Below are 27,375 nucleotides of genomic sequence, written 5' to 3' on the forward strand. Positions count from 1 at the left end.
AATTCAGCCAACAAGCGGGTAAGCAGAGGCGCTGCTGATCAATCACAGGCAGAGGAGCTGTAATGCTAGGTTGCCAGGCAACAGGGAGAGAGAAGAAGAAACAGTAAAGCGTCTGGAGGGGAGTGGGGGGCTGGGTGGGGGTAGTCTCAGCTTTTCACCTCCTCCTCCTCCTGAATGTCTGGATCTTAATGTGACTTTGTTCATATGTTTAATGCTGAATATTGTGTTGAAATGCACCTTTAAAGAACAAGTACTACAATAGGAGATTTGCCCGTCTTCTTTAAATAAATTCTACTGTCACTATGAGCAACAGATGCATCAACAGACAGGTTAGGACATGTCAATACAATGCGAGGAAAATGTTTGTTCTACTCATTTTAAGAGAATTAACTGCTGCAAATAAGAGTAACGCATCTGAAATAAGCACACATATCATATTAGTGAATATTTATATGGAGTGTCTTGCCTTACCATGGACACGACACATGACATTTACATGTTCACACCTGTCTTTACGTGTTACATTAATGCACATCATGAGACTGTGTGTATGCTTCAAACTGTTATTTTATATTTATACAGTACATAATGAAGATATTATAGAAACTTATAGATGAATATTTAAAAATGTATAATTTATAAAATAGTTTTCCTTCTACTCTTATTTACTTGGTTATATTTTTTATAGTTTCACAGAAAAAAGTAAAAGGCCAGGAAGAAAACAGAAAAGAAACAAGCGTTAACAAAAAATATGTCCTTTATTCTTTTGGCTTTGAAATGATATCACCATATGAGCGGACAGTAGTCACTTCCTGCATGCAGTTCACTAAAACACTACAAGCGCAATGAGAGATGGCTACTGATTGCTTCATGGTTTATCTACACGTATGGGGACCTTACATCATGTGTTACAGTGCAGAAAGGCAAAAGAAACTTCTAGAAAAAATGCAGACTGGAAAAATGCACTCATATCTACAGTAAAAATGTTATTTATAATCGGTGGAACAAGCCACAGTTGCACACGCGCGCTCACAAGAAGAGACTACATTCTCCTGCTCTTACAAACACACACAGACACACAGCTCACACGCGTATGACTTACATAAATGTGGGGATAAAAAGTGCTCTTACATCAAATGTAAGTGTGATGCATACTGTGGGCCGAGAGAGCTATACTATATACAAACCAAAGCACTATATTGAACCACTCGCTTCTCGGTTTAAACAACATGGATGCCATACAAACATTTGTGATATTATAAATGTGATATATTGTCATGTTTTAGCTTGACATTTTCTTAAAGTATATTTCATTAGTTCAGGGTTTTTTTCTTTACAGGAGCTCTGGGGGAAACAAATACAAGTGTCACTTTAAAAAGGCATAGTTCTGATGTTTTGGGAAATTTGCGATCATTTCCAAAAATGTCAAACTATTTCTTTAACGCGTCCTATTCCTTGCATACATTCAGCTTCTCTGTGTTACTATGGGAGATGTGAGTCCAGAAAGAAGCACGATATAGACTCAGAAATCACTGATGGCACACCTGTGAGTACAATTCATCCGTTGCACTTCAGCTTTGCGTCCCATTGTCTGCCAGTGGTGAGTTTACAACAGTGAAAGCAGACGTATTCTCACAGTGAAACAAAAAAGTAGAAAACATTATATAAAAAATAAGAAGAATGCAGAGTACTTATTAAGTGATACAGCCATCGTTAAATTCAAGACACTGGATTTATAGTAGTAGCAGTGGCACTAGCTACAGACAACTTAACAGTACACTCAAGTGTGTCAGATAGTAACAACAACCAATAGGAAACTCACAAGCATTTTGCACAGAGGCTTTTCACTGACCCTTTGTGTTCACATATAACACTCCCATGTCAGGCCTCCTTCTAAGATACACACTGTGTCCCCACTTTAGAAGCTGTAAACAAATGTCTCTGATGCATTGTTATTTTTTGTTCCTATTTATAAACCTTTATTTTTTCCGGTCCTTCCCTTTGATTTCCTTCTCGTATTTGTCCTTGTCCGACTTGGTCACGCTGTTGTAGGAGGGCGGGGAGGCCGTGGAGGGCGTCATGTCCGTTTTCTCCGAGGTGGACATCTCGCTGAACTTGCAGATGACCATGACGTCCTTGTCGGGGTCCCGCATGCCCTCCTTCAGCTTCTCCTTGTAGAGGGTGGAGGCCTTCTTTATGGTGCTGAAGAACAGGAAGCGGCGGAAGGCTCTCTGGATGATGAGCGCCGCTATGTCCTCCTGTTTGCGGCGCAGCGTGGTGGTGATGGGCTCGTAGGACACCTTGGAGGGGTTGGAGGCCATGAAGCGCTCCTCCATCTGCCCGCGCAGCACGTCCATCTCGCCGCTCTCGCCCAGCACGCGCTTGGTGAAGGCGAACAGGATGTCCAGGCAGTGGATGCGCTCGCCGCTCACCATGGGTAGGTCCATGGAGATCAGCTGGAGCATGTTGGGTTTGGGCATGCGCAGCGGCGGGTCCAGGGCGTCGGCGAAGTCCGACAGCTTGCTGTACTCCATGAACTGAGTGGCGCCGGGGTCGAAGCGCTCCCACACCTCGTAGAACATCTCGAAGTCATCCTCGCTCAGCGGCTCGGCGCTCTCCTCCGTGGCCACGCTGAAGTTCTCCAGGATGACGGCGATGTACATGTTGACCACGATGAGGAAGCAGATGATGATGTAGCTGACGAAGAAGAAGATGGCCACCGACGGGTTGCCGCAGTTACCTTTGTAGTTGTTGCCCGGGTGCTCCATCTGGCTGTCACAGTCGGGCTCCCTCTTGTTCAGGATGGGGGCCAGCAGCCTGTCCCACCCCCCTGACGTGGTGATCTGAAACAGACAGATCATGCTGTTCCCGAACGTCTCGAAGTTGAACATGTCGTCGATCCCCGCCTCTCGCTTCACGTAGGCGAAGTTGGACATGCCGAAGATGGCGTAGATGAACATGACCAGGAAGAGGAGGAGTCCGATGTTGAACAAGGCGGGGAGGGACATCATCAAAGCGAAGAGAAGGGTCCGGATGCCTTTGGCACCTTTGATCAGGCGCAGGATGCGACCTATCCTGGCCAGACGGATCACTCGGAACAGCGTCGGGGACACAAAGTACTTCTCGATGACTTCGGATAAAAACATACCTGCAAAAGCAGAAAAAACATCAGCAGGCCATTTTACTTATACAACAGTAAAAAGCTTTCGCACCTTTAAGGGGAGGTTTGGATTTTGCTGGGGTTGTATGAGGTTTTTCTCTATAAACAGGAGATTGTTTGCACGTCCTCAGTTCAATGTGTACATTAGAGCAATACATTGCTTACCTTTCTGCTGGCACTCCACTGTACGTAGAATTGACTCTGGACCTAAAAACATCTCATCTATCCAATGAAACATCTCCCTCCTTACCTACAATGGACAGGATCACCACCACAAAGTCGAATATATTCCACCCGATGGTGAAGTAGTAGTGGCGCAGGGAGATCATCTTGAGCACACACTCCCCGGTGAAGAGCGTGATGAAGACCAGGTTGATCCGGTAGAGCATTAAGGCGGCTTCCTTGGTCTGGTCGTCCGTCTCCACCATCATGGTCACCATGTTGAGGCAGATGAGGATCATGATGACGATGTCGAAGGCCTGCTTTGTGATGAAGTCGAACACGCAGCCTTGGAACTCGTTCTGAGGGCAGAGGAGGACAGCAGGAGTCATGTGACACTTCCTCTCTGAGTCTGTTGGAGATAAAGGACAGGGTGAACACTTACTGCAGGCCGGGGGATGGGTTTCTGTGGTTTCTTGGAGCCCAGCTTCTTCATGGCGTTGTAGTACTTCTTCTGCTCTTCTGTCATGAAGATGTCCTGACCTCCAAAGTAAAGGGAGCACAACAAGACATGGTTATAACCACATAGAAGACTCATTTTGTGTGTGGTCGACAATGTTATCCCTCGTAACAAGTCACAAAGTCATAATGGCTTAATAATGGCACATATTGCATTTGTGAAACCGTGTATAATGACTTTAAAAGGCCTCCACTGTTTGTTGTTGGTGTCCTGCGTGACCATGAGGGCCAATCAGTGTGTAAGAGACAACAGGTGCTGCTCTGAACCTCCGTCAGGTGATCTGCCACAATGTTCCAGGGGGGAGCGGCCACTCCATAAATCAAAACAGCCAGCGGATCCTCTTGTTATTAAATGTTGTGGGTAAGTTGATTTGCAATCACTGACTGCTGCATGTCAGCATGAAGCCTTCATGTGATCATGTGACAGCAGTGAGGCCTTTTAGAGGACGCACCATGTGATCAGTAATCAACAGAAACACCTGCAGGAGGATCGTCCCGCACATGCACACAGTTTTTACGAGAATGAATAAGAACTCCTTGTTTGCATTGTCAAAAATGGCCTTTGAGGTCACAGGGACGTGGACCTTTGACCATTACATTTAAATCCTCTCACCCTTGAGTAAAAGTGGACTGGATTATAAGACTTTCCCCCCTGTATTTAAACTGACAGATATGCCATCTAAACACATAATGAGACTGAGCGAGTGCGTACACTGTCATTAATCAAAGCGATGAACCCTCTCCTGATATGATACATGAGGCACGCATCACAGTCTCCGTGCTGCTCACTGTAAGTATGATGCGTGTCTGGAGGGAGGACTGGTGTCAGCACTGAACTAACGTGTGTGCGTGTGCGTGTGCGTGTGTGTGTGTGTGTGTGTGTGTGTGGCTGTATCTGCGGGGTTGTGATACTGATCGAGTGTCTCTGTCAGAGCTGCCGGCACGGAGGCAAACACCCTCCCCTTGCTCACACCCTCTCCTGGGTGTTGCCAATCCTTCTTGTTAGTGCTAGGTTGTATGGAGGGCACATTGACAGACTGTGTACAGTTTACATGTCGTGCTCTGTGAACACGCAGTCCGTGAACTTCGACCGTTCTGTGCCCACCGGAAGTGATTATCGCCACTGTTGGCTAGCTAGCAACGATCGTTTCAGCTAGCAGGGTGCATCTACTACCTGGGTTTTATCTCAACTTCAAAAATATATCATTTATAAACACCTAAAAAGCCATGTTTTTTTCCCAAAGTGTTCCCTCAGCTGTTTCACTACCATACACACATCGTTTTAGATGTCTACAGAACATTTTGTGGACCAATTGGACATTTTCTGATGGATTATGTCACTAAAAGCCACTTATCTTTTTCTTCTGCTGGTTGAAGTTGTCGATGATGACACCAATGAACAGGTTGAGGGTGAAGAAGGAGCCGAAGATGATGAAGATGACAAAGTAGAGGTACATGTAGAGGTTCACTTCATATTCAGGCTGGTCCTCCAACTAGAACAGGACAGATAAAACACATTGGAATGCTATTGGCTTTGGTTTATATCAGCCCCTCGACTTATAAATCTATCTGTTGTTAACACTTACATTCCGAGAGTCCACAGCTGCGTACATGATGTCCATCCAACCCTTAAATGTGGCCTAAGAGCACATTTTAAATAGTCAGTGTGCATGATGGGGGTATTTGTTTTGCATATCTGTCCATTCATTCATTTCCAGGTTCCTTTTTCAAAACATATCAATCCAAATATAATAAGATTGGTCCAGACATACATTTATCAGATCAGACTGTCAATCACACAGCAGAACTAGAAGCCAGACAATGCTTACTTTGACATGTTGGCCTCATACTGCCTCCTGTGTCCCCAAGTCTGAACTCACCACTTGCAGCAGAGCCAGGTAACCGGCCCCCACGTTGTCAAAGTTGATCTTGACGTTCCTCCAGCGGGCGCTGTCGTTCACCAGGTTCAGGCACTCGCTCTTGTTGTTGACCACATCGATGGGGAAGACCTGGTCGTTGGTGGTGTTGACGCAGTAGTAGTACTTCCCTGCGAACAGGTTGACCCCCATGATGCTGAAGATGAGCCAGAAGCTGAGGCACACCAGCAGCACGTTCATGATGGAGGGGATGGCCCCCAGCAGCGCGTTCACCACCACCTGGGGAGGGGCCAAGCACACACTCAGGAAACTGCTCGCCAAAACACAGAGGCCGTTTGATTTGAGATAAGTGGCTATTACAATCATGTAATCACTTAACTGTACTTAAAGAAGACACGTGCACACCTGAATAGATTACAGTGTTCTGAACATAAGCAAATACTGATTTAAACATTCCAACATTTTTCAAAGCTGTTTTTAATACCTACACATTATATATATTTACAACATGACAGTTGGAAAGAGGAAGATGGATAGGTGAGAAAAGTGAACATTTGAAAGGTATAAAAGCATAACAGAAAAAAACCTTAGAGAGGCGGGATGAAGTCACAACATTTTGTTTGACTGTAAATGAAAAAAGACACACAACAAAGAAAAGAATTACAGGTCAAAGGCACCACACGAGCAACGTCAGAGAAACAAAGCTAACAGAAGCTAACAAAGAGAATCCATTGACACAATGTGCAGAGAGTCATGCAGAACAGTGTTGAATTGCAAGGAAAAGATAACTAAACACAAGTTATAATACACATGCAGTACAACCACAGAATATAAATCAAATATATTTATACAGTACAATCATTTTTGCCTGTTGGCTTCTGCTTCAACAATAAGAATATTAAAACCGTTATTCCCAGATGTCCTTACCCTCATGCCCTCAAACCGAGACAGGGCCCTGAGGGGCCGCAGGGCTCGCAGTGTCCTCAGAGATTTGATGGCGGTGATCTCCGAGTAGCCCATAAAGTTGGCCACGAGGCTGACCAGGGACACCTGAGAGACGAGAGCGTCAGAGACAGGCAGGGTGAGAGGTGAGACATGAGAAAGGTCCCTCTGTTTGAACATGATGGTGGGTTATGCATTAATGATTAGCTAAGAGATTATAAAGAATTTAGAGTCTTTAATGTGAATTTCAGATTAAGAGGTGTGACAGCAATGAACAACGACTTAATGTGCTATTTATATAGTTAGTATGGTAAACGCTAAAAAGGAATAGTTTTTATATTTCTCGCCTGTTAGATGTGCGTAAAATATCAAGCTACAGTCTGGAGGCTGTCAAGGCTACTAAATGAAGGCTGGGCCATGCATGTTTTTGACCCCAATGATACGACACAATTTGATGCTGTGACTTCAGTCCTTAATCCTCAGTACTTCATCTGACTTGCAGCAAGAAAGCACATATTTCCTCAAACAAAATAACCAATCAAATCTGAGCTGTCTTTGACTGGACTCATCATACGTACGTCTACGATGAGGAAGTCGAGCCAGCACCAGGCGTTGGTGAAATACTTGACGAAGCCGTAAGCCGTCCACTTCAGCAGCATCTCCAGGATGAAGATGTAGGTGAAGACCTTGTCTGAGTACTCCAGCACCGTTTTGATGGTCCTCCGCTGCTCGATGTAAATGTCCTCAAACGCCTGAACACAATGGAATAAATAGTAAAGACCAGTAATGGAACAAGTGCTGTATGTATGTAGAACTTTATTTTGTTTTTGTGGGGTCACAAAAGGAGGAAGATGCACACAAGTACAGAACGTGTGCTCACCAGGGCTCCGCTGCTGAGCAGGATCATGAATATGATGAAAGATTCAAACCAGGTGTGCTCCACTATGATGAAGCAGGTTTTCCTGAGTGTCCACCAGCTCTTAAAGTGCTCTTCCTCCTCGTTGATCTGGCAGCACTGGAACCTGCTCACACAGCCTGCAGGCACCGGGGGATTGTGGGTAGAGGGGCATAAGATTCAACCAAAACAAACCCTCATCTTTTTTTTGTTCAGTCCGCTAACAAATCTAGTGCAATTTGATTTGATATTTACATAATTGCTAAAGTAATGCTAATCAATGCATGTGCTGCTACCATTCGAGTATTATTAAAGCATTACAGAAAAATCATCATATTTTATTTTTGTATTCCACATTCGTACTTAAGAGGTACTTGCAGATGCAGAATGGCTCTGGAGGTGCATCAGACTAAATGTCAGGTTACATTACAAACCAAGACTCCTTTTCTTTCTGTCCTGCTGAGCATTTGTACTGCCCGTCACTCATGGACAGTTACCTCGATTTACTCTGCGCCTTGAAATGTGCTGTGGGAGCATTTCAACTCCTACCTTTTCTCGCTTCGTCACACTCTCCCACTACCCGTCACCCTCACACCCCCCTCACCCTCTGTGAAGCACGCCTCTGGTTCCAGCGACTCCTCCGGCTCCAGCTCCACCGAATCCACCCCGTCTCCAGGGGGGCGGATATCCACCGTGCTCCCCTCCGATGAGCTCGGAGGGTGGGGCTCTGTATCAATCTTCTGGAAGAAGACGAGGGTCTGAAGTTAGGAAACAACGCCACGGAGGTACACTGGTTATAGGAGCCAACCTTCTGAGCTGGTTATCATTGTGATTCTCCATTTACACGTACACAACCTTAGTGTGGAGACTGGGCACTGTAATAGCTCACAGAGTTGGGCTCTTCAAAGTCATTGTATCATCATCACATGCAGCATCGATCAAATGTACCTACAGGCTTTGTTTTTTACGTTATCTGATGGCTCAAATCAGATTATGTGGCAACACATGGCATGGGGAGGTTAGCATAAAAAAGTGCGCTGTGGGTACGTTTGATGTGCCCTCAGTTCGAGGAAGTGCATGCAGTATTCCAGTGCATTATCAATCCAAGCCTGAAATAGTACCAAGCAGAACGTGTGCTGAAGTATTTTCATGTCCACTGAAAAATGAGCCCAAATCAATGAGTCTAGAATTTATCCCCCTTTTTCCAAAGATTGCTTCAATGAATATTTATTCCCCCCACCCTCATAGCTAGAATCAACCCGCGCTGCTGAACATTTTCCGGAGTGACATGAAAACACGTTATTTCCATTCCTTGAAAGCAGTGTACAAGCTTCTTCTGTTTGTGTTGAAGTAGACGGTATCCACATTAGCTTACCAGCAAAAACCAGTACTGTGCACTGTTTATAAGACAGCATGTGGTCTGGCGTAGTTTTTTTATGTTCCCATTTTTATAAAAACATGTTGAATTAGCACCCATGCATACCCAGAAAACATACAGGGCTAAGAGTGCTAGTCTTCTCAGCAATATGTAACACATGTAAAGTGTTGCTGCTGTCTTCCTCACTATCTCTGAGTTTGAACACTCTGTAACGCTAAGATCTTTGTTTTTCAGACTTTTTGATCTTGTGAGGCTTCCTGTCTGTTTTTCTTTGGGCAAACATGGTGTTGTGTGGCCTCATGTCTGATCTATCTGCTGTGGTGTGAAGTACGGGAACATGTCATCCTAGACAGTGCAGCAGCTCTGATTGCCGTGGGACCCAGCTAATACGGCATGGGAATGATGGAAGCATGCTGCTCACAAAGTGCATCGTTTTCGGAAGGTGAGTTTCCTTCTGGTTCCTCCTTCTCTGCTACAGCCACAGACCCACCTTACTGTAGCTCTTCTGGGCATGGATCTCATGAGGGTTTTACTCTTAATCTAACATGCTTATATTTGGCTGGTTTTATTATATTAGTATAAACAAGATGGATGCAGTGGATCGAAAGTGGATAACACAGGCATCGAAGCACACTCTGTTGGGATTCAATGTTATTTCAGATTTTAAATAGAGGTTTAAATGAAGATATTATTCTCACTACATCATCACAAATAAGCCTGGTTGAATGTAAACGCCATGTGTTATTTGTTTGCCACCCTGCAAAAATCCATGTTGATTCATTTGTTTCAAAATAATCTCCTTGGAAAGAATTCCCTATATAGATATTTCTTTACTATTCTACTAATAATCGACACAGAACACAAGTATGTACAAGTATTTCATGTGTGTGTGTGTGTGCATGGGCTATGAACCAGACCAATGAATTTTGTCAAACTACAGCAAAATTCATTCCATCTCTCTTCCCCCCCCTTCTTTCTCTCCCTCCTCTCTTCCTTCATTCTCAAGCTCGGAGTGTTGGATGCCAATCAAGTCCCAAAACCAAGCAATGAAATCAAAGCAAACATCATGTTGGATGGTGGTCTATCGATGGAGAAAAGGTGGTGCTCATTCCTAATGGTGTGTTACTGCGATACAGCCTGATGTTTGGAGATCAATTATGAAAGGGGTGGTGGGGTAGGAGGGGTTAAAGGGAATAAGATGACAGCATTGAAGTGCTGCTGTATGGGAAAGGGATAGGGAGAGGTTTAAAGCAAAGAGGGTGGGGTGGGGGGGGGGACGGAGGGCAGACCAGGCAAAGAACGAAAATGGGCAATCCATTGAAGGTATGAGAAAAAAGATGTTGTTTGTCTGTAAAATGGCATAGGCAGTCCTCATGGTTAGTGCTATGGTACAATAAAGTGGTCTTACAATTGTCCTCTCACTGAAAACCTTGAGAGCGTCTGTGACACAGCTGCAATAACAAACGGGGGGTTAAACAAAGTAAGTCATACACACCAAAAAGCCAGCATACAACCTCAAGTGTGCTCAGCCACAATGGGAACACACACAGCAACTCATTAGAATTCCCCTAAGGCATTGTCTTTCATAGATACTCGTCTTACAGAACGCTACATGATCAAGATATTTCTAAATGTCTTTAAAAATGGTGCTCAGATATTACAAATCACCAACCCCTGGCTACAGGGTGTTCACTTCGGTGTTGTTTGTCCAAATCTGGAACATGTGGTGCCGAGGCTAGAAATAGTCTCCTGGGTTTGTTTTGACTCTCAGGGACTTGGCACCGTGGCAGGTTGACATCACCAGGGAGCACAGTCCCGATGCTCTGTCGGCCTGGCAACACTTATCAACAAAACCTGGCATTTGCTCTGTTGGAATACGCAAAAGAAAAGTAACACTTCCTTGCGATTTTTGTGCCAATGATTTATGTAGTTTTGCAAATTGTTCATTAATTTAATCGTAATGTTTTTAGTCCCTCAGGCAGGTCGACCGTTTAGCACTACACACAAATACACTGACTAATTCATTACACTCTGAACCTGCTACAAAACAAATTTGAGTCATGATTCGTCATTTCTTCTGCTGCCATGGCTTCAGAGCTGAGATTCGTAGCGCAGCATGAATCATGTACAAATGAGTCAGCAGGTATTTTCAAACTGTTTGACTGTTGGAAAATTGCCAGTAAAGGCCATCTCTATGCAAATCTTGACATTTATACATCGCCTGGCTTGCGTTGGCTGGTAACTATTATGCATATGAAGGAGCTAATAATCTACAAAGGCTGCGTGACTCAAGATATTTTCTATAAACTGATGGAGACATGTCATCTCTGATCTTACCTCTTTGCTGCCCTCCATGTCCGACGAGTCGCTGCTGAAATCTTCCGTGTTCGGGTTCTCAAAGTCCGACTCGCCCACAGCGATGGGCACTGTGACTGTCAGGGTGGGGTTATGAATAAATGACATGTAGTCACATTCCTCCATCGGGTACTTCCCTGTAGTGTCCACACCAATCTCAATGACCAGCCCCCCTCCTGGCCGTCCATTGCCCTCTGTCACGTACACCACACTGGGGTCTCTGGTGATCTCCACTGAGGTGTGGTTGGAGATGCAGTTGTCCTTGCCGTTGCTGTGCAGCTCGTCTAACGGTTTGCTCTCCTCTGTCAGGCTGGAGCCCTTACCGCCCTTACCGCCCTTACCGCCCTTACCGCCGAAGCAGAGGCTCTGAAAGAACTGGCGCACCATGGATTTGACAAACGCGATGCCCCGCTGGATCCGACCCACGGCGATCTGCAGGTTGTTCATCTCGCTGTCGTCGTCAGTCGCTGCCAGGTTGTCGGCGCTGAACGAGCTCAGGAGGAGAGCCAGGAACAGGTTTAAGACCTAAGAAGAATTGACATTAGGCAGGGAAAGTGAATTCCACACAAAAACAGTATAATCAATTCAACTAAATAATCAATCAAGAGAAAGATAACCCATACCACCAGGTTTCCAATGACCATGACCATCAGGAACACAATCAGGCACATGCTTTGCCCCGCAACCTCCATGCAGTCCCACATGGTCTCGATCCACTCTCCGCACAGCACCCGGAACACGATGAGGAACGAGTGAAAGAAGTCGTGCATGTGCCAGCGGGGCAGCACGCAGCTTTCCGAAATCTTGCACACGCACTCCTTGTAGCTCTTGCCAAACAGCTGCATGCCCACCACGGCGAAGATGAAGACGATGATGGCCAGCACCAGAGTCAGGTTCCCCAGAGCGCCCACCGAGTTACCGATGATCTTGATCAGCATGTTCAAAGTGGGCCACGACTTGGCCAGTTTGAAGACCCTCAGCTGTTCAAAGAGAAAATGAAAAGCACTGTCTGAGTTTCTGAAATGTCTCTACATGATTTAAACTAAATTATTTGGGGGAAATAGTTTTTTTTTAAAGTGGTATCTTGTGAATCATCTAATACAGCTTTTGAAATAAGGTATCCCTCCGCCAGGGCTCTTACCAATCTGAAGGACCTGAGCACAGACAGGCCTTCCACGTTGGCCAAGCCGAGCTCCATCAGACTCAGACTCACGATGATCCCATCAAAGATGTTCCAGCCCTCCTGGAAGTAGTAGTAGGGATCCAGGGCGATGATCTTGAAGCACATCTCTGCTGTGAAGATGCCAGTGAACACCTGATGACAAAGGGGCAACATGTTGAGTTTTAGTCTGCAGCATGAGAGATATTTTCCCTCAGTTTGAAAGCACACAATACTTGCCAGGTTTCCAACTGAGAGCACGCTGTCAAATTCTTTCGTCATGGGGTAATGCTCCATGGCCATGAAAAGGGTGTTGAGGACGATGCAAATTGTGATGGCCAGATCCACAAACGGGTCCATGACCACCGTGCAGACCACATCTTTTATTTTCAGCCATGCTGGGTAACAATCCCAGATCAGACAGGTGTTGGAGAATCTATACCAGCAGGGCGGGCATTTCTGTCTCGACTCTTCAAGCTCTGGAAAAAGGACAAATGACAATGTGTCATTTTAACAAAATGCAGTTATAAAAAGGAAGAAAGGAAAATATGAATGAAATAAGACTGAAGCCACAAACCTTCCATGGTGTTGGTGAGGATACTGGCCACGCTCATGGCTCTCTGCCTTGCCACTGGTTCGTCTAAATAATCCATGGATGGATGGCGGAAGCGTCGTTTCTTCAGCTCTGTATCTGTAGTTGTGCCCTGGGAAAGAAAAGCAAGGCGGTCTACGGTGTTCAAACATATCATTTATAATAAAAGTCCTACACACACATGCTTTACCTACACAGGTGTTTTCACTTGTTGCATGATTAGACCTGGTCTGATTGTACAGACTGTACTTGATTGACAGGTGTCGGACCCTATGATCAGTATTGTAGGTGGGGAGATGCGTCACCTTTATAATTTTAGTCTAATCAGCCAGAACATTTGAAAACACCTGTGCGGACGAGTCGGATGAAAATACAAAATGTTTTAATGGTCAGTTAATCCAATGAAGAGACTAATACCACATGTCAAATGTGTGTATTCAAAGCCTGTTATAAACCTAACCCTCTGCATCGTAGAGCAAAGAGTCTCCTCCTAAGCTGAGGAGAATGTCATTAGTTTTGCTGTTTGATTTAAAAAGAATAAAGTATCACCAAAATGAAAAACAAATAATGATGTGGAGAGCAAATTCGAATAAGATCAATGGGATGGGTATACAAAGGAATTAAGTGGAATAAACTTGAATGCAGATTAAAGCATGGGACAAACAGTCACCTCAGGCAGCAGGACACCTACAGGCGAGGTTGTGACAGAAGTTCCTCCGACCAGCGACACCACTCCGTTGCAGTCCACGGCGCAGTGCATCTTCCCGTTGGCGGGCAGCATGAAGCGCGGCGCCCCGAGGCTGGTCTGGCTCACAGCGCTGCAGCGGCGCTCCAGACGCCGCGGCAAGAAGAGCGACCCCCGGCGGCTGTCGCTCTCCTCGAAGGTGCTGTGCTCGTCGTCGGCGAAGTCGTTCTCGGAGCCCATGTCGCGTGCCCGGCCCCGGAAGCTGAACAGGCTGGCGCGGCTGTTCCTCCGAGGGGAGAAGAGGGATCCTCGGATACTGAGGAGAGACTGGGGGAGAGAGGGAAGGGAATAAGGGGTTTGAGTGACGATTGGTTAGGAGAGAGGAGAGTGACTTGGTGCTAGGTGGGCCTAACAGGTATGTAGGCCCACCTAGCACCAAGGTGGGCCTTCCTAGATAGACAAGAAAGGAGGGAGTGAGAAAAAAACAAAGGAAAAAGGGACAACAGGGAAAATAATGACGGTAACACACTATGTATTTTATTGTTGCTGAAAATGTTAGCTTGGCTAGGTGTTCTGCCTGCTTCTAGTCATTATGCATTAAGCTAGGCTAGCTCCAGCTTCATAATATACAGATGTGTGGTATCCATCTTCTTGTCTAGCTCTTAGAAAAAAAACAAATCACTTCCTGAATTGCTTAAGTATTTTTTGAACTCACAATACTTTTCTGTTTTTGTATTTTCTTCCTTGTAGGTCTGTTATTTTGAAGTGTCTCTGAGCTTTAAACCACTCTTATAATGAGACACCAGGGGAGGTGTTTACCTGGTTGGGCGAGGAGCATCTCTTCTCATAAGAGAGTCTGTTGGCGTCGATGGAGAAGCGGAAGCTGGTTCTCTTGATGCTGTCCTCGGACTCAGACTTGTGGAACTTGTCGCGGCCCCCCCTCTCCTCCTCCTCCTCCCTCTGCTTCCTCTTCTTCCGCCTGTTGCGTCGCTCCTTGGCGCTCTTCGAGCTGAGCTTTGACGTCCCCGAGGAGGACTCGGAGGCCGGGGCCCCCCTCTCGCTGTACTCTCCGCTCTCCGTGGCTGCTGCCGCGGCAACCTGCCAGCCAATCAGAGCACAAACACAGTTGTCATGGCGATCCAGTGCATGTCTCAGAGGCTCTCGCGAACAGAGCTGAGGAGAGAGCCTGGAAGCTGAGAGTAGCACCAGCAAATAGAGCCAGGATCTAAAAATGGATGCCTAAATTGTTTTTATGCAAACCAAAACATTTCTGAATTCCTGCATTTATCAAAATAATACAGGAAGTGTGGATGCTAGGTTAGGCTAGGTTTAAAATCTAAATGTATTCATTTCAATAGATTTTGAAAGAAGATGTTTATGTAAGTAACATTGCATACATGTGGATATTGGTACAACATGTTTTACATCTGCTTAACTGTCAATGATCAGGGCCGGTCTTGCTATTTGATGACATACTACTACCATTTGAACTGGCAGAAGTATTACCTTTTTACCACCGGCCGAATACCTTAAGCTAATTCTAGTGTTTATCGATGCATTTATTTATGAATGAGGATTAAAAATAACGATCTGGCTTTGTCGTCACAACTGTTTATTTTAATGTCCATTATCCTGCATTTCTCTTGCACTCAGCTGCTAATTATTGTTTCTGTAGGTCGAGCAAGGACTGCTGACCCCTGAGGGAGCAGCAGAGGGGTGTCACTCATCCAGGACAGTGAATCCCTCGGTCTCCAGGGGCAACGCTGCTTTTGTCAGCTGGCACAACACTGTAAGCCCAAGAATCAATAGAGCCGCTAGCCTACATCCACATAAAAAGAGATTCTACCAATGACTCATCCATGTTATAAAACATCCCTAAAATCATTGCTTTCAGAATGGACAAACAAAAATGTTCAAATGTTTGGATTTAAATAGACAAAGATAGATGTCCTGCCTGAGCCTCCTCCTGCTGTCTCTTCAGCTGCTCCAGCATGGCCTGGAACTCCTCCTCCTTCTGCTGCGCCTCCTCGATGGTGGCCTGGTTCTGCTCGTCGTACGCCATGGCCACCACGGCCAGGATCAGGTTCACCAGGTAGAAGGAGCCCAGGAAGATCACCAGCACGAAGAAGATCATGTAGGGCTTTCCTGCCGCGCGCAAAGTCTGATAGACCCAAGGCAGACAGACAGAATTTATTCAAAACTAAGGATATTTGAAAAACAATATTGTTCAGTGGTGGTCATCCCATTGTTTTGTGACTTTCCAAATGTCAAGTTGCTGCGTTGTACTGCTGCAGTTCAAAACAAAAGTAGCCTTACATAACAGGCCTCTTCAATAATAGCAGAATGACACACCTGAACAAACAGGGTATGTTTGCTCAGATCTTTAAAGCCAAGTCTTTTATGACAATTATTTTAATATAGATAGTAAATACAGTAAAAAATACCCAAGGGACAAGCACGCTATGTACTCCCTAATGGAGAGATGAGCTAACCTGCTGATACAGGTTTTCCCAGTAGTCCTGGGTCATAAGTCTGAACAGGGACAGGAAGGCCCAGCTGAAGGAGTCGAAGCTGGTGTAGTCGTAGTCGGGGTTACGGCCGGCTTTCATACATATAAAGCCCTCTGGACAGAGCCTGTCAGAACACAGGGGTTAGCAACAACACGTAGCATTAGTGGTGCCATGTGTAGTATTCTAAATCTAATTATCAGTGTAACAAACAGATCATTTCTAAGCAGTTTTCTGTATGAAGAGCACTTTTCTGAAACATCCTGCTGAGTCAGACGTGACTCCTTGGAGAAAAACACTGAGATAATTGATCAAATTAAATGCTGGAACATCCATCTTCTTAAGAAGCAATTAGCATCAGCGGATACAACCCTTCCTTAAACGTGGTTAAAAAGCTTCTGAGGAACTGAACTAGCTTACATGATATTCAGAGCAATGGCTGTTAATAAGTGGGATCATGGTATGATATATAGTTAGATGCTTGCAGAAGGTTTGACTCTCATCCAATAGGCTTTTTACGCAAGTCTGGCCTTGAGTCAGAACTTCCTCTTTGCCTTTTGGAGTGACTCTTTAACAAATATCAAGTTAAATCACTAAGCTTTCCTTAGTAACGGAAGCATAAAAGGAGTTTGAAAAGTTGCCAAAACACAGATGAGAAGCACCCATAGTTGGCCGGCAGTTTAGCTTCCCGTAATGCCTCAGCGCGGTGGCGAGAGTCGACACTAATTGCGGTGCATCTAATTGGCCGTATAAATAAAATATGTCAAGCCTTACCCAGCGCCGCTGCCGTTCCCACAGATCAGAGCATCCCTTCGCCCAGGGAGGAAATAGTAGTTGGCTAAAGAGAGGGGGGAGGAAAGGGGAGGAAAGGGGAGACACAGGGGCGGTCAGTCAGGAGATATGAGGGAACACAAAGACAACCCTCCACTGTGTGTGTATGTGTTCATATTGTATATTTGCTGGCAGGCATAGAGGAAGGTGGTGAAAACCCAGCGCATTAGTCATCCTTTTAGTGTGTGTGTGTGTTAATAACCACATGACCTGATCTACCATGTGTGTCACAGTATCAGACTACTTTAGGGTCATTGATGCAATACATATGACACACTTGATATCATGTATTTATTTGTTATCAGCCGTCTGTGACTCTCTGGTGTTAGCTTGTCATGCAGCTGGTGCACGTCTCCTCCATATCCTGCCGGCGGTCAGTGACTCACCCTCTCCATGCCACACAGATGGGCTTTGGTGGAGTGAAGCAGGGTAGTGAGGGGGTGAAAGTAAAGGGTTTTATCGTTGTGGCAATTATCCTCCACATTTGCTATTCTCCCACCAGCCCTCGTTAGAAAGCGTGGGCCACGTTCGCAGCCATTTCTGTCACTGCGTATCAAAGAGAGACCACCGTCCTGACCCATCATTTGACCCCTATTAACCCTGGCAGCACTTTCACGCGTGCTTACCCTCATCGCTGATGTACTCTGTCCAGTTGAAGTCGTTTTCCGTGGTGTTCTGCACAAACATGGTGTTGATATCCAGCAGGGAGTGGCGGAAAAACGTGTCGTCGGCGGTGACGTTGCTGCTGTTGGTGGCGTTGTTGCCGATTGGCCAGCGCACACACTTCTGCCTCAGGTTGCCCATGAAGAGCTGCAGGCCGATGAGCGCGAAGACGCTGAGGCAGAACACGGTGAGGATCATGACGTCCGACAGCTTTTTCACCGACTGGATGAGGGCGCCGACGATGGTCTTCAAGCCTGAACGGGAGAGAGGGCGAAGGGGGCGGGAGGGATACATCGCAGAGTGATTACCGACTGTTACAGCCAACCAATAAAGAGAAGGAAGTTGCTAAGAAGAGCTCACAGTAGCAAGCAGCAAGGTGATCTGCAGTGGAGGTTCCTGTATGAAGTGTGCTGTCATACAGGAAGCAGGTTAATCATGATAAACCATGAGTGAACGTTTCTCAAGCCCAACACAGTGCTATTGGGCTCTGGGAATGTGATCAGTAAATAAGTAATGTGGTCGAATATTCTATACAACTGCGCTGTAGTGCGGAGGGTGGAGAGAAGTGGTGAATATATTGGAGGGTGATTGTGGTGCCTCTCAGCCAGTCACATTACTGATCTTATCTCAAAAGCTCCAGTCCAGTAAACCCATTATTAAACCACAGCTTTCAATCTTTACATCGTGTGATTTGTACAGAGCAACGGTTTGTCAACTAGTGAGAATCAGAAGTGATGGAAGATATATTGAAAAAAGTTTGGACAGGGCCAGGCTATAAGTTTCTTCGTCTTTTTTCAAAACAATACATATTTAGCAAACAGAAATGAGTGCAATCTTTTTTTTCTTCTAGCCCTCTCTTAAATGTTCCAAGGCTTTATTCTCATAAGCACAATGGCTACAATGAAGATCTTGAGTCCCCGCCTCCTCCAACAATGCAACGTAAAATGTCAAACAAGACAATAAGGACCCATTTCTCACCAAATCACCACTCTCAATCTGTGTTGCACCTCTTCTCCCCCACGTGCACTGTGCTTCCAGTTGAAATGTCAACGTGACAAGTAAAATGCATTTAAGGGCTGGAAATGAGCAACATGTGCTAAGACTGCGTATGCTAGGCTAAATCATGTTTGGATGGGGGTCTGAATGTAGAGTATGTAATGTATAAGCTTTAAACATGACCTTTGTGTTAGTTTGTAATGTTAGCGTTTACAATGCTTTATCCCAACCACCACTCACCATGTCACAACTTCTCCAAAGAAACACACAACATTGAACAGGACATGCACAGGAAAACAAGGTAAGGAGGAACCCTACACACACAAGTGCTTGCCACCAGAAAATCTGCTTTTGCAATGTCTCATGCATAAAAGAAAAAAAACAAATAAGTACCACAAAATCTACTCGTAAGTCTCCCAAGGCAAGAATAGATTTCTACCAAAAAGAATTCTGCCTTAAAGGGAGTTTCTAAAAGCTCAGAATCACGTCAATCTGCGCAGATTGGAGCCAGATTCCAGCTTTTACTGGCCTCGGGGCGGAGGCAGCATGACAGACGGCGACGGGCGTCATCAGGCTTAGCTACAGTGAGATGGGCGGGGGGGGTGGTGCTTGGATGTTAGCGAAACGCCAGTTAGCCGTTAGCATTTCATCAACCCTTTTGGGCCTGTCTCACCTGGGATGACTGATATAGTTTTCAAGGCTCGCAGAACCCTGAAGGTTCGCAGTGCTGAGACATTGCCCAGGTCCACAAACTCTGTGACATATCTGTAAGGGAAGGGGGGGGGAGGAGGGAAAGAGTAGGATAGAGGGGGTTTTGGGGAAAAAGGTGTGGGACGCACATATGCCCACGCACACACAAGTCAGGCACCCACACACATGTCGTGACAAGACAAAAGGAGGGTCAAGGGGAGGGGGCGGGGAAGGGGAGGGGACGGCAAAACGGTCACGCACAGAGGACAAATGGCAGGAGTGCTGGAGGCAGGCGCGGGCAGCCTTACCTGGTATTACTGAGATAGTTTTCAAAGCTCGCAAAACTCTGAACGTGCGCAGAGCTGAAACATTGCCTAGGTTTACAAACTCTGTTACATACCTGCAGGATCAAATTCACAGTTACTACACAGCAACAGAACCCATTACACATGAAGAAATCCTCTCATAACAGCATTATGAATCATAGGATTAATACAGACTTAGCATATTATGCTACCAGTGAGGAAACAAATACTGTGATCAGACACAAATACATTCATGCTGAAGGATTCATTTTGTTTAGCTGTGGACAAACATGGCTGCTGTGGCCCTGGGTGGAAATGGGTCTACTAGACGTCATCACGCTGATCATTGGCCGTCGTTAGCTTAGCCGTGCTGCATGAAGTCATGTGATCATGCTTTATAGCCTAACATTAGCTTTTCACAATCCTAAAGTGGTGTCAATATCTGGTGATTATCCTGCTGAAGTATCATAAACATGTGTTTTTTCTGAAATATTCTAAATGTATTGCTTTATTTCAAGGGAGTCCTTGAGATGCTAACTTCCGGGTCACCCTACAAAACAATGTCGTTGCTGCACCACTCAATGTTGGCCAAGATATTCAGGGCTTACATCCATTATAGACATTCTTGGCAATGATTTTAAAATGTACACACTGAGCTGCGGATCGTTACGCCTCTTTCTCTCCGTCTCACATTGAGTGGGACTATATTGGCTGCTATGCTGATTAGCCTTAAAAGCATTTGGCCTCTTAATCGACGCCACATCAGGTTAAGCTGACGCTAACTGTGCCTGTCACAATACTTACGCCATGAGGATGACACTAAAATCCAGCCAGTTCCACGGGTCCCGCAGGAAAGTGAACTTCCCCACACAGAAGCCCCTGGCCAGGATCTTTATGAGGGACTCAAAGGTGTAAATCCCTGTGAATGTGTACCTGTTAAACACAGTGAGGGCAACAGGAAGTGAGGGAGAGAGGAGGAAGGACCCACAGAGAGAAATAATGATGTTGGTGACAGACTTCCTGTGTGCATGGCAGTTATTTTTACATTACTGGTATCACTGCCTCAAATCTCGTTAGTCATCCATGTTGTTCTTATGATTCTTGATTATTAAATTATCTCCACTATGTGCTGCAGTGACCTACTTTGAGAGGCGGTGGATCTGCGCTTCAGTGTATCTGCACTACACTTAAATGCTTGCAGAGCATCCTCTTTTATCAAATGTGTCATTAGCCTTGTCTTTTTTTATCCTTGGTTTGCACTCAGGCATGATTCAGCTAGCATTGCTACATCTTGTTTATTTGGATTAAATAGAATATGTTTAGCAACCTAGAGACTAAATCAATCAATCTACCTGCGAGTACAAATAATATATATGTTCTAGGAAAAAAGAATTATCAGGAAAGGAACATATTTGAGAGATAATGTTTTGTGGCATGATTTCATCCTGAGTGAAATGAGACAACATGCGTACTTACTCTACATTCTTGGCCCATTCTGGGGGATTACTGAGGGTCATGAAAGCACAGTTGGTCAGGATGGTGAACATGATCAATATGCTGAAAATCGTAGAGACAAAGTTAAGGAGCATTTGTGTTGTTGAGCATGAATCACTGAACTCATGCATGCTATGTTAAACACACTTCATCCAAAGCTGAACATCAAGACTATCATGTTCCCATTCAGAGCTGCTATAATAAGGATAACTACATGCTTCTATTCATCCATGATGTAAAATGTCTTCCATTTCTGAGCAGCAGTAAAGCCTGATGGATGTCTGCTTAAAACTCTTAACCAATCATGACATTTAGTCTTCTTCATCATTTAAAATCCCTCTTTTGTCTGACAAACCCTTTAATCCCAATCAAGCCGTGTCCGTGGCTAACTCTGAAAGGATATGAGTGTACTAAAACTCTAATGGCTACCCTCCTCAGAGGGTTGAAGGGGCTTAGGATGTACAAGGCAGGCGTGGCGTTGAAACGGAAGATTGTCTTCCCGCGATTCAATACTATGAAGGTCTGAAAGAGAGAGAAGATTAGGTGTTCAAATCAAACAAAGGCTGGTATTGTCCATGCTTACCTTATCTTCTGTATGGGAAATATGCAGCTTATAGGGGAGACATACAATAAGGGATTCATATGCATGAGTTTGTATCTCCTGGTGTCTGCCCATCATGCCATGTGTGATTATTCATAAGAGCAGAGAGGAAGGCTGGCTGTTAATATAATGGAGCTGTAGGAGTTCACCTCAGGCAGAACATGTTGGCCCTGTGGACAGTACACCTGGAAAATACACAATCCACTGACTCGCAGAGCAGATTTATGTATGACCTATTTTCTTTATACTGAATTACAAGCAGAAAAACAATTGCTTCTGGGATGTATAGTCAAAAATAGTCAAGTACTTAAATACCTTACATGAGTACTTCAGTCTCCAAACACATGGATTATGTAGACGATGCTTACAGAGGCTTGATGAGCTGCACTTTACCCTTTGATAAATACTGATCTGCCCACACTGACGGATAGGAAGTTAAGTTATTCATCTGTTACCTTCAGCACAAGTTCGTCCTATGTGGGAGGAAATTGCTACATACTGCTTCCTTAAAATAGTTTATTGAGAGCATCGGGCAATTACCTTCTAGATTGTAGACGGTGAAAAGTACAAACTGTAATATATCAAAATTAACTGCTTGAGTCATACCACTTCCTTTCATAAGACAGACTTATTATAGTAACCTTGGAACCGACCTTCTGATTGCTGTAGAAGGTGTCCAAGTCCTCCAGAGGGGTGGACACCAGGCGGGGAGGGGTGTCACCGTAGATGAAGGGGAGAGATTTCCCCGCCTCCAGGTCGCTGTTGGGCTTGGGCCCGTTCTCATCATCGCTGTCGACGCGGCGGTCCGCCCGTGGTCTCCGGGCCTGCTCCTCGGCGATGCGCCTCTCGATGGCGGCCAGCGACTCGGGGACGAAGGGGCGGAAGCTGTCAGGTCCGGGCGGTACAAGCAGCTGTGCCATCTTGTCATCCTGCTCCTTCAGAGGGCAGCGAGGGGCTCAGCTGGGGCAGGGAGCTGCAACACAATTATCAGCCAAGATGTATATGACACATGTATGTATTATTGTGTGTAGGTGCGGCTCTGTTCATGGAACCGAGCAGGGTAGAATCATAGACATTACCAATCCACCAATATTGTGAATCATATGGCAATTGAAGTAAAGTCAAAATATTCACATCATTCTAGTGTTTGCTAAGGTTAGCAAAACAGGCTGGTTGGTGTACGAGTTGGTCACAATATGGCCAACAAAAATGTGACATCCTGTCTGAAAAAAGCTTGCTCCCCCTTTGTAGGGTGAAAGTGAAAACGCATCAAACAAGCTCAAGCAACCAAACAGTGACTCCAAAATAGGTTTACGACCTGAATTGTTTACCACTACCCAATTGATCTACCGCATAATGATGGAATGCCTTAATGTGGGTGACTAATTGCCCAAGCGAATGAGTGGATATAAAGCAGTTACAGAAATGCATTTGAGAGGCTGGAGGAGATAAAAAAAAAACACAAGAGCACATCGGAGTGACGAATAGCAATTTAAGTGCAAAACACAAAAGGTGTTTCATAACTGCTGACTGACGACATACATCGGAATCATCATGTGGGCACATTCATGTTTCTATTATTTGAGAATAAGAATTGTAGCGTGTATCACGTGGATCTCTGGAGTAGAGCGTTTCAATCAGAGCAGTGAGAGGTCACAGGTAGGGCGTAGGGTTTTACAGAGGCAGTAAATATGGGGTACGACATTGCTGGCACGCCTTCAGCTGATTCACAGCGACACAGAAATAGCCAGAGGAACAGCATGTGAAAAGACTCTGAAGGGAACATACATGTTGCCAAATTGCCCGTCTGAATCTACTTATTTCTGGATTTCCCAAGTGGTACTTGCCTTTTAATGGCAAATTGTATTGATGGATGGTCTCTCAAATTACAGATTAATTATTTAATAGCTTCCAGTTGAAACAAATGCAGTTAAAAGTATTATTGATTTTTCCTTGTTATCCATCCACCATGCTTCACACCAAGAAGCCCATCATGGTCCCGCAGGAACTAGCGAATAAGGCCCACAAAAACCGATCCTCGCAGAAACCCTAGTGAGCCATTATCAGTTTAATGGTGGGTCTTTTTCATTGTACAGGCCCAGAACATAAGAAGTCTCATTTAGTCCTTTTCCAAATGGAAATAAGAGGAACAGAGACCGTCCTAAGACATTTTTTTTTTCTTTCAATTGAAAAATCTGGGTTAAAGCAAAGGACAAAAAAAAGCTATTATGACATTTCGCCCACGCCTGAGTAGCAAGCAACTCAAAGAAAGGTCTGGAACACACCTCTATAGCTCACTAACCAACATGTTTAATCTGGATTTCTGTTCTTAGCCCCAATGCTAATCCAAGCTGGACTTGTTATTGGACTCTTTTCTGCTTCTACTGTTTACTAACCCTACTTTTCAGCATGTTGTGAGACACTAGAAATAAAAACAGGAATACTCATCTGCTGGCTTATTTTGAGCAAGTTTCCTCAATCTTTATACAACACTCAAGGTTCAAGGTTCAAGGTTCTTTATTGTCAAACTGACATAGCTACAGAATAATTATGTTGTTGAAAGTCTTATGTCACAGGCTTCTCCAACAATGCAACTGATTGGCTATATGTTCATTATAGCAGTTTTTGGTTGCTCATTTCCTGATTTGATTTGAGTCTGACAACTTAAGAATGCATCCTCCAAAGTTACCCCATTCTGTATAAAATTACCATTATGTAATATCGCTAAAACAAATCTCAACTGTCTGGTGAGCAGAAACAGGGATTTTTTTTACCAAATAGTCTAACATAGTGCTAATTTTTACAGCAACCAAATGCAGTTTAAATGTAGGTATAGGCATATTGTTTTAGAATATACTTTTAAAATGACACACCTGACCTTTTAATTAGGGTACATGTCACAACATGTCCTGAGCAGTAATGACTCCTTTAAGTGCAAATCACTGCTGTCCATGGTGCTAAAGGAGAGCAGTGAACAAACACAGAGACATATACTGTGTTTCTAGAAGGTTTCTGAACTAGACCTTCTCTGTTGACTAAATGTACCTGAGTTAGTGACATCACATCTGAATGACTGCAATTCTAGCTGACATGGTTTCAAAAGGGCGTCTATTGTGGTTATAGAAAAAGAGAACAGATAAAACAGGGAAAATGGAAACCTACCTATGACATATTTTAAATGAAATATTAAATGTACATTATCCCATAGCTTGACCTTAAAGCAATTTGAAGACCCCCTGCACCTGTAATAAGCTATAGCAAACACTTTACGTTACTTTTTTTTAAAAACAATTCATGACTACAGATAGAGACCGACTTGAAAGTTGTAGCAAAGTAGCTAATAAGGCTAATTTCAAAATAAATATACGACGGGTGGCAGACGATACCTTAATTGTCTCGGTCTCAAAACGAGCCGCGGCTGCTGTCGCCATGTTGTGGCTGTATCCGCTTGTTTTCAGTGAAAAAAAGGGACACTTTTTGAAATTGCCACTAGTGAAAGCCTGTTGAATCAGCCGACATGTCTTCACCTCCTCAAAATACGCCACCAGCAGAACGACGACACCCAGAAGCAGTAGGCTAAATAAGAAGAGCCAGAAGCACACGTACACACCGGTGGCTGTCACCGACTAAAAGGCTGTGACGTTCAATGTCTTCCACGGCAGCAGACAACGGCAGCAGACAACCATCAACCAGCGGTGCAAACTGAGGTCCGGGGGCCACATGGGGTCTTTGAACTGTAATTAAAATGGCTCCAAGTAGTACTTTCATTTAACTAATTTAATTATTTCCTGCTTCATACGTTTTTTTATCCTCACTTCCATGTTCCATATACTTTCACAAAAAAACACCTAAAATGTAAACCCTGATTAGAGTCTAAATCTTATTCAATGGGAAATATGTAATAAGTATTTAGGCTCACTGACAGGAGGTTTACCATGAATAACTCAATGAGTCTGGGCGTGTCCTCTCCTTAGAGCAACTGGTACCAAAAATAGAAATAGACCTTTGTTTTTTCTGTCACCTCCCTCCATGGTTTACATATGAAACCTCTGTAAATCCAAGCCCTTCTTGCATGACATGTTATGAACAGGAAATGAGGGATATTACCTCACAACACGACGGGCTTTAGCTCATATTTGAAGCCCATTTTGTTTATCAAACCCCGGAGGTCATTTTCGTTAATTTTGTTCGATTGGAAATGTAATCTGACAGTCCATAACCTGGCAATATTAGGTAAATGAAATGCCCCACCAGTGAAATGGACATCTCTATGAAGTGAAAAACTAAATATCTGCGTAATAAAAACGATATTTTAACAGGGAAATTCCTTTAAAATGTAGCTTATACTGTGGTAGGGTGGACCTATCACGCGCGCAACAAGCGGAAAAAGATCAAAGAAAAAATACAGACAGATTTAAAATGTCTTATTCATTGTAAGAAAGGTGTTGAATTCACACACTGCACTTCACATTACAGAAAGTGAATTGTCTCAGCGTAAAAATCGAACTTAACCCGATTTTATTTCAATCAAAGGGAGCTGTCACATCAATAAAGCTTCCCCAAAGATCTGTATACTCACCACCATTACGGTGCCCAGCAGGTGGGGACCCTGAAGGTAGATCCCATACCCGAAAGAGTAATCCTTTTTTAAAGCGGATAGTCAGTCAATATCAGATTTATATTCTTTTAAATCTTCGTTTGTAAAGTCCTGTTCAACGCTTGGTGGATTGTCATTTAATAAGCGCTCCTTTGATTTGTTTTCTTTAGCCGCCCTTGCTTGCATGGAGAAATCAATCCGCGCTTCCGGTTGGTTAGGCAGGGGATGGATGTGCTGTGACTGTCGCAACATGGACTGACTATACTGTATACGCTTTTATAAAATATAAAAAAAACAAGTATACAGCAACATATTTATAATTATTATAAGACAAATTACATGCAACCTTTTTTTTTAGGCAGACTGGATACGTTATTAGGCTACGTTATACCATAATGTAGTCATTCAGTTCAAATTAGTTTTATTTTGGTAACTTCCTGTCGTTTAATTATTCATTAAAGTTATCATTAATGTAATTACAATACAATCAATTTCGTTTTGTTTGAAAAAAAAAGCCTATATTTTAGTTTTCAAGCTTTTTAAGCTGGTTATTCTTAAAATAAATAAAGCTAAAGGAAATACTATAACCTATTTGTTGTCGTTCTTTTTATACTGTCTGATTATATTTTATTGTCAATTTCTATACGTGTTTGTACATGCAACTTTATAGCATAATAGTGGTGTTTGAGAAAGCACGTGGACTCCACACTAGTGTATTGAACTCCCTCTGGTTTTCTTGTGAATTGACGCCATCTTGTGGACAGTCAGTGGAATTACCTTTTAAATTACAAAGTAAAAGTGACTAAGTATATTTACTCAAGTACTGTACTTAAGTTCATTTTTGAGTACTTCAACTTGCATTCTATGCTACTTTACACTTCCAAGTTAAATCTACTAATGATTTATAGAAAGCAATTAAAGTTAGTGACTCCTTTACCATCTGCAAAATATAAAATAACACATAAATGGA

The 27,375-nt window shown here is 44.1% G+C and overlaps 1 protein-coding gene across 6 annotated transcripts; it reads right to left on the reverse strand.

Annotated features, from left to right (window-relative positions):
- Positions 1–739: 739 nt before the first annotated feature.
- Positions 740–26,567, reverse strand: scn1lab (sodium channel, voltage-gated, type I like, alpha b). 6 transcript variants are annotated; one of them, XM_034151293.1, is made up of 27 exons: positions 26,388–26,567; positions 22,462–22,781; positions 21,611–21,729; positions 21,190–21,279; positions 20,518–20,646; positions 19,392–19,483; positions 17,686–17,976; positions 17,003–17,066; positions 16,214–16,355; positions 15,676–15,882; positions 14,541–14,819; positions 13,707–14,048; positions 13,022–13,148; positions 12,685–12,923; positions 12,427–12,600; positions 11,909–12,265; positions 11,268–11,810; positions 8,157–8,310; positions 7,538–7,692; positions 7,236–7,409; positions 6,643–6,765; positions 5,719–5,994; positions 5,425–5,478; positions 5,194–5,331; positions 3,765–3,869; positions 3,411–3,681; positions 740–3,148 (listed from the first exon to the last, which is right to left on the reverse strand). In XM_034151293.1, the coding sequence occupies exons 2-27, from the start codon at positions 22,726–22,728 to the stop codon at positions 1,980–1,982; spliced, it is 6,081 nt and encodes a 2,026-aa protein (XP_034007184.1). In that variant the 5' UTR covers positions 22,729–22,781; positions 26,388–26,567; the 3' UTR covers positions 740–1,979. The 6 variants fall into 6 exon arrangements, with proteins under 6 accessions (XP_034007184.1, XP_034007189.1, XP_034007186.1 ...); XM_034151298.1 differs by lacking the exon at positions 19,392–19,483 and adding an exon at positions 19,717–19,808 and having other exon boundaries at positions 8,157–8,292; XM_034151295.1 differs by lacking the exon at positions 19,392–19,483 and adding an exon at positions 19,717–19,808.
- Between the last annotated feature and the right edge of the window lie 808 nt (positions 26,568–27,375).

The sequence above is a fragment of the Trematomus bernacchii genome, unplaced genomic scaffold (assembly GCF_902827165.1).
Source record: "Trematomus bernacchii unplaced genomic scaffold, fTreBer1.1, whole genome shotgun sequence".
NCBI classification, from domain to species: Eukaryota; Metazoa; Chordata; class Actinopteri; order Perciformes; family Nototheniidae; genus Trematomus; species Trematomus bernacchii.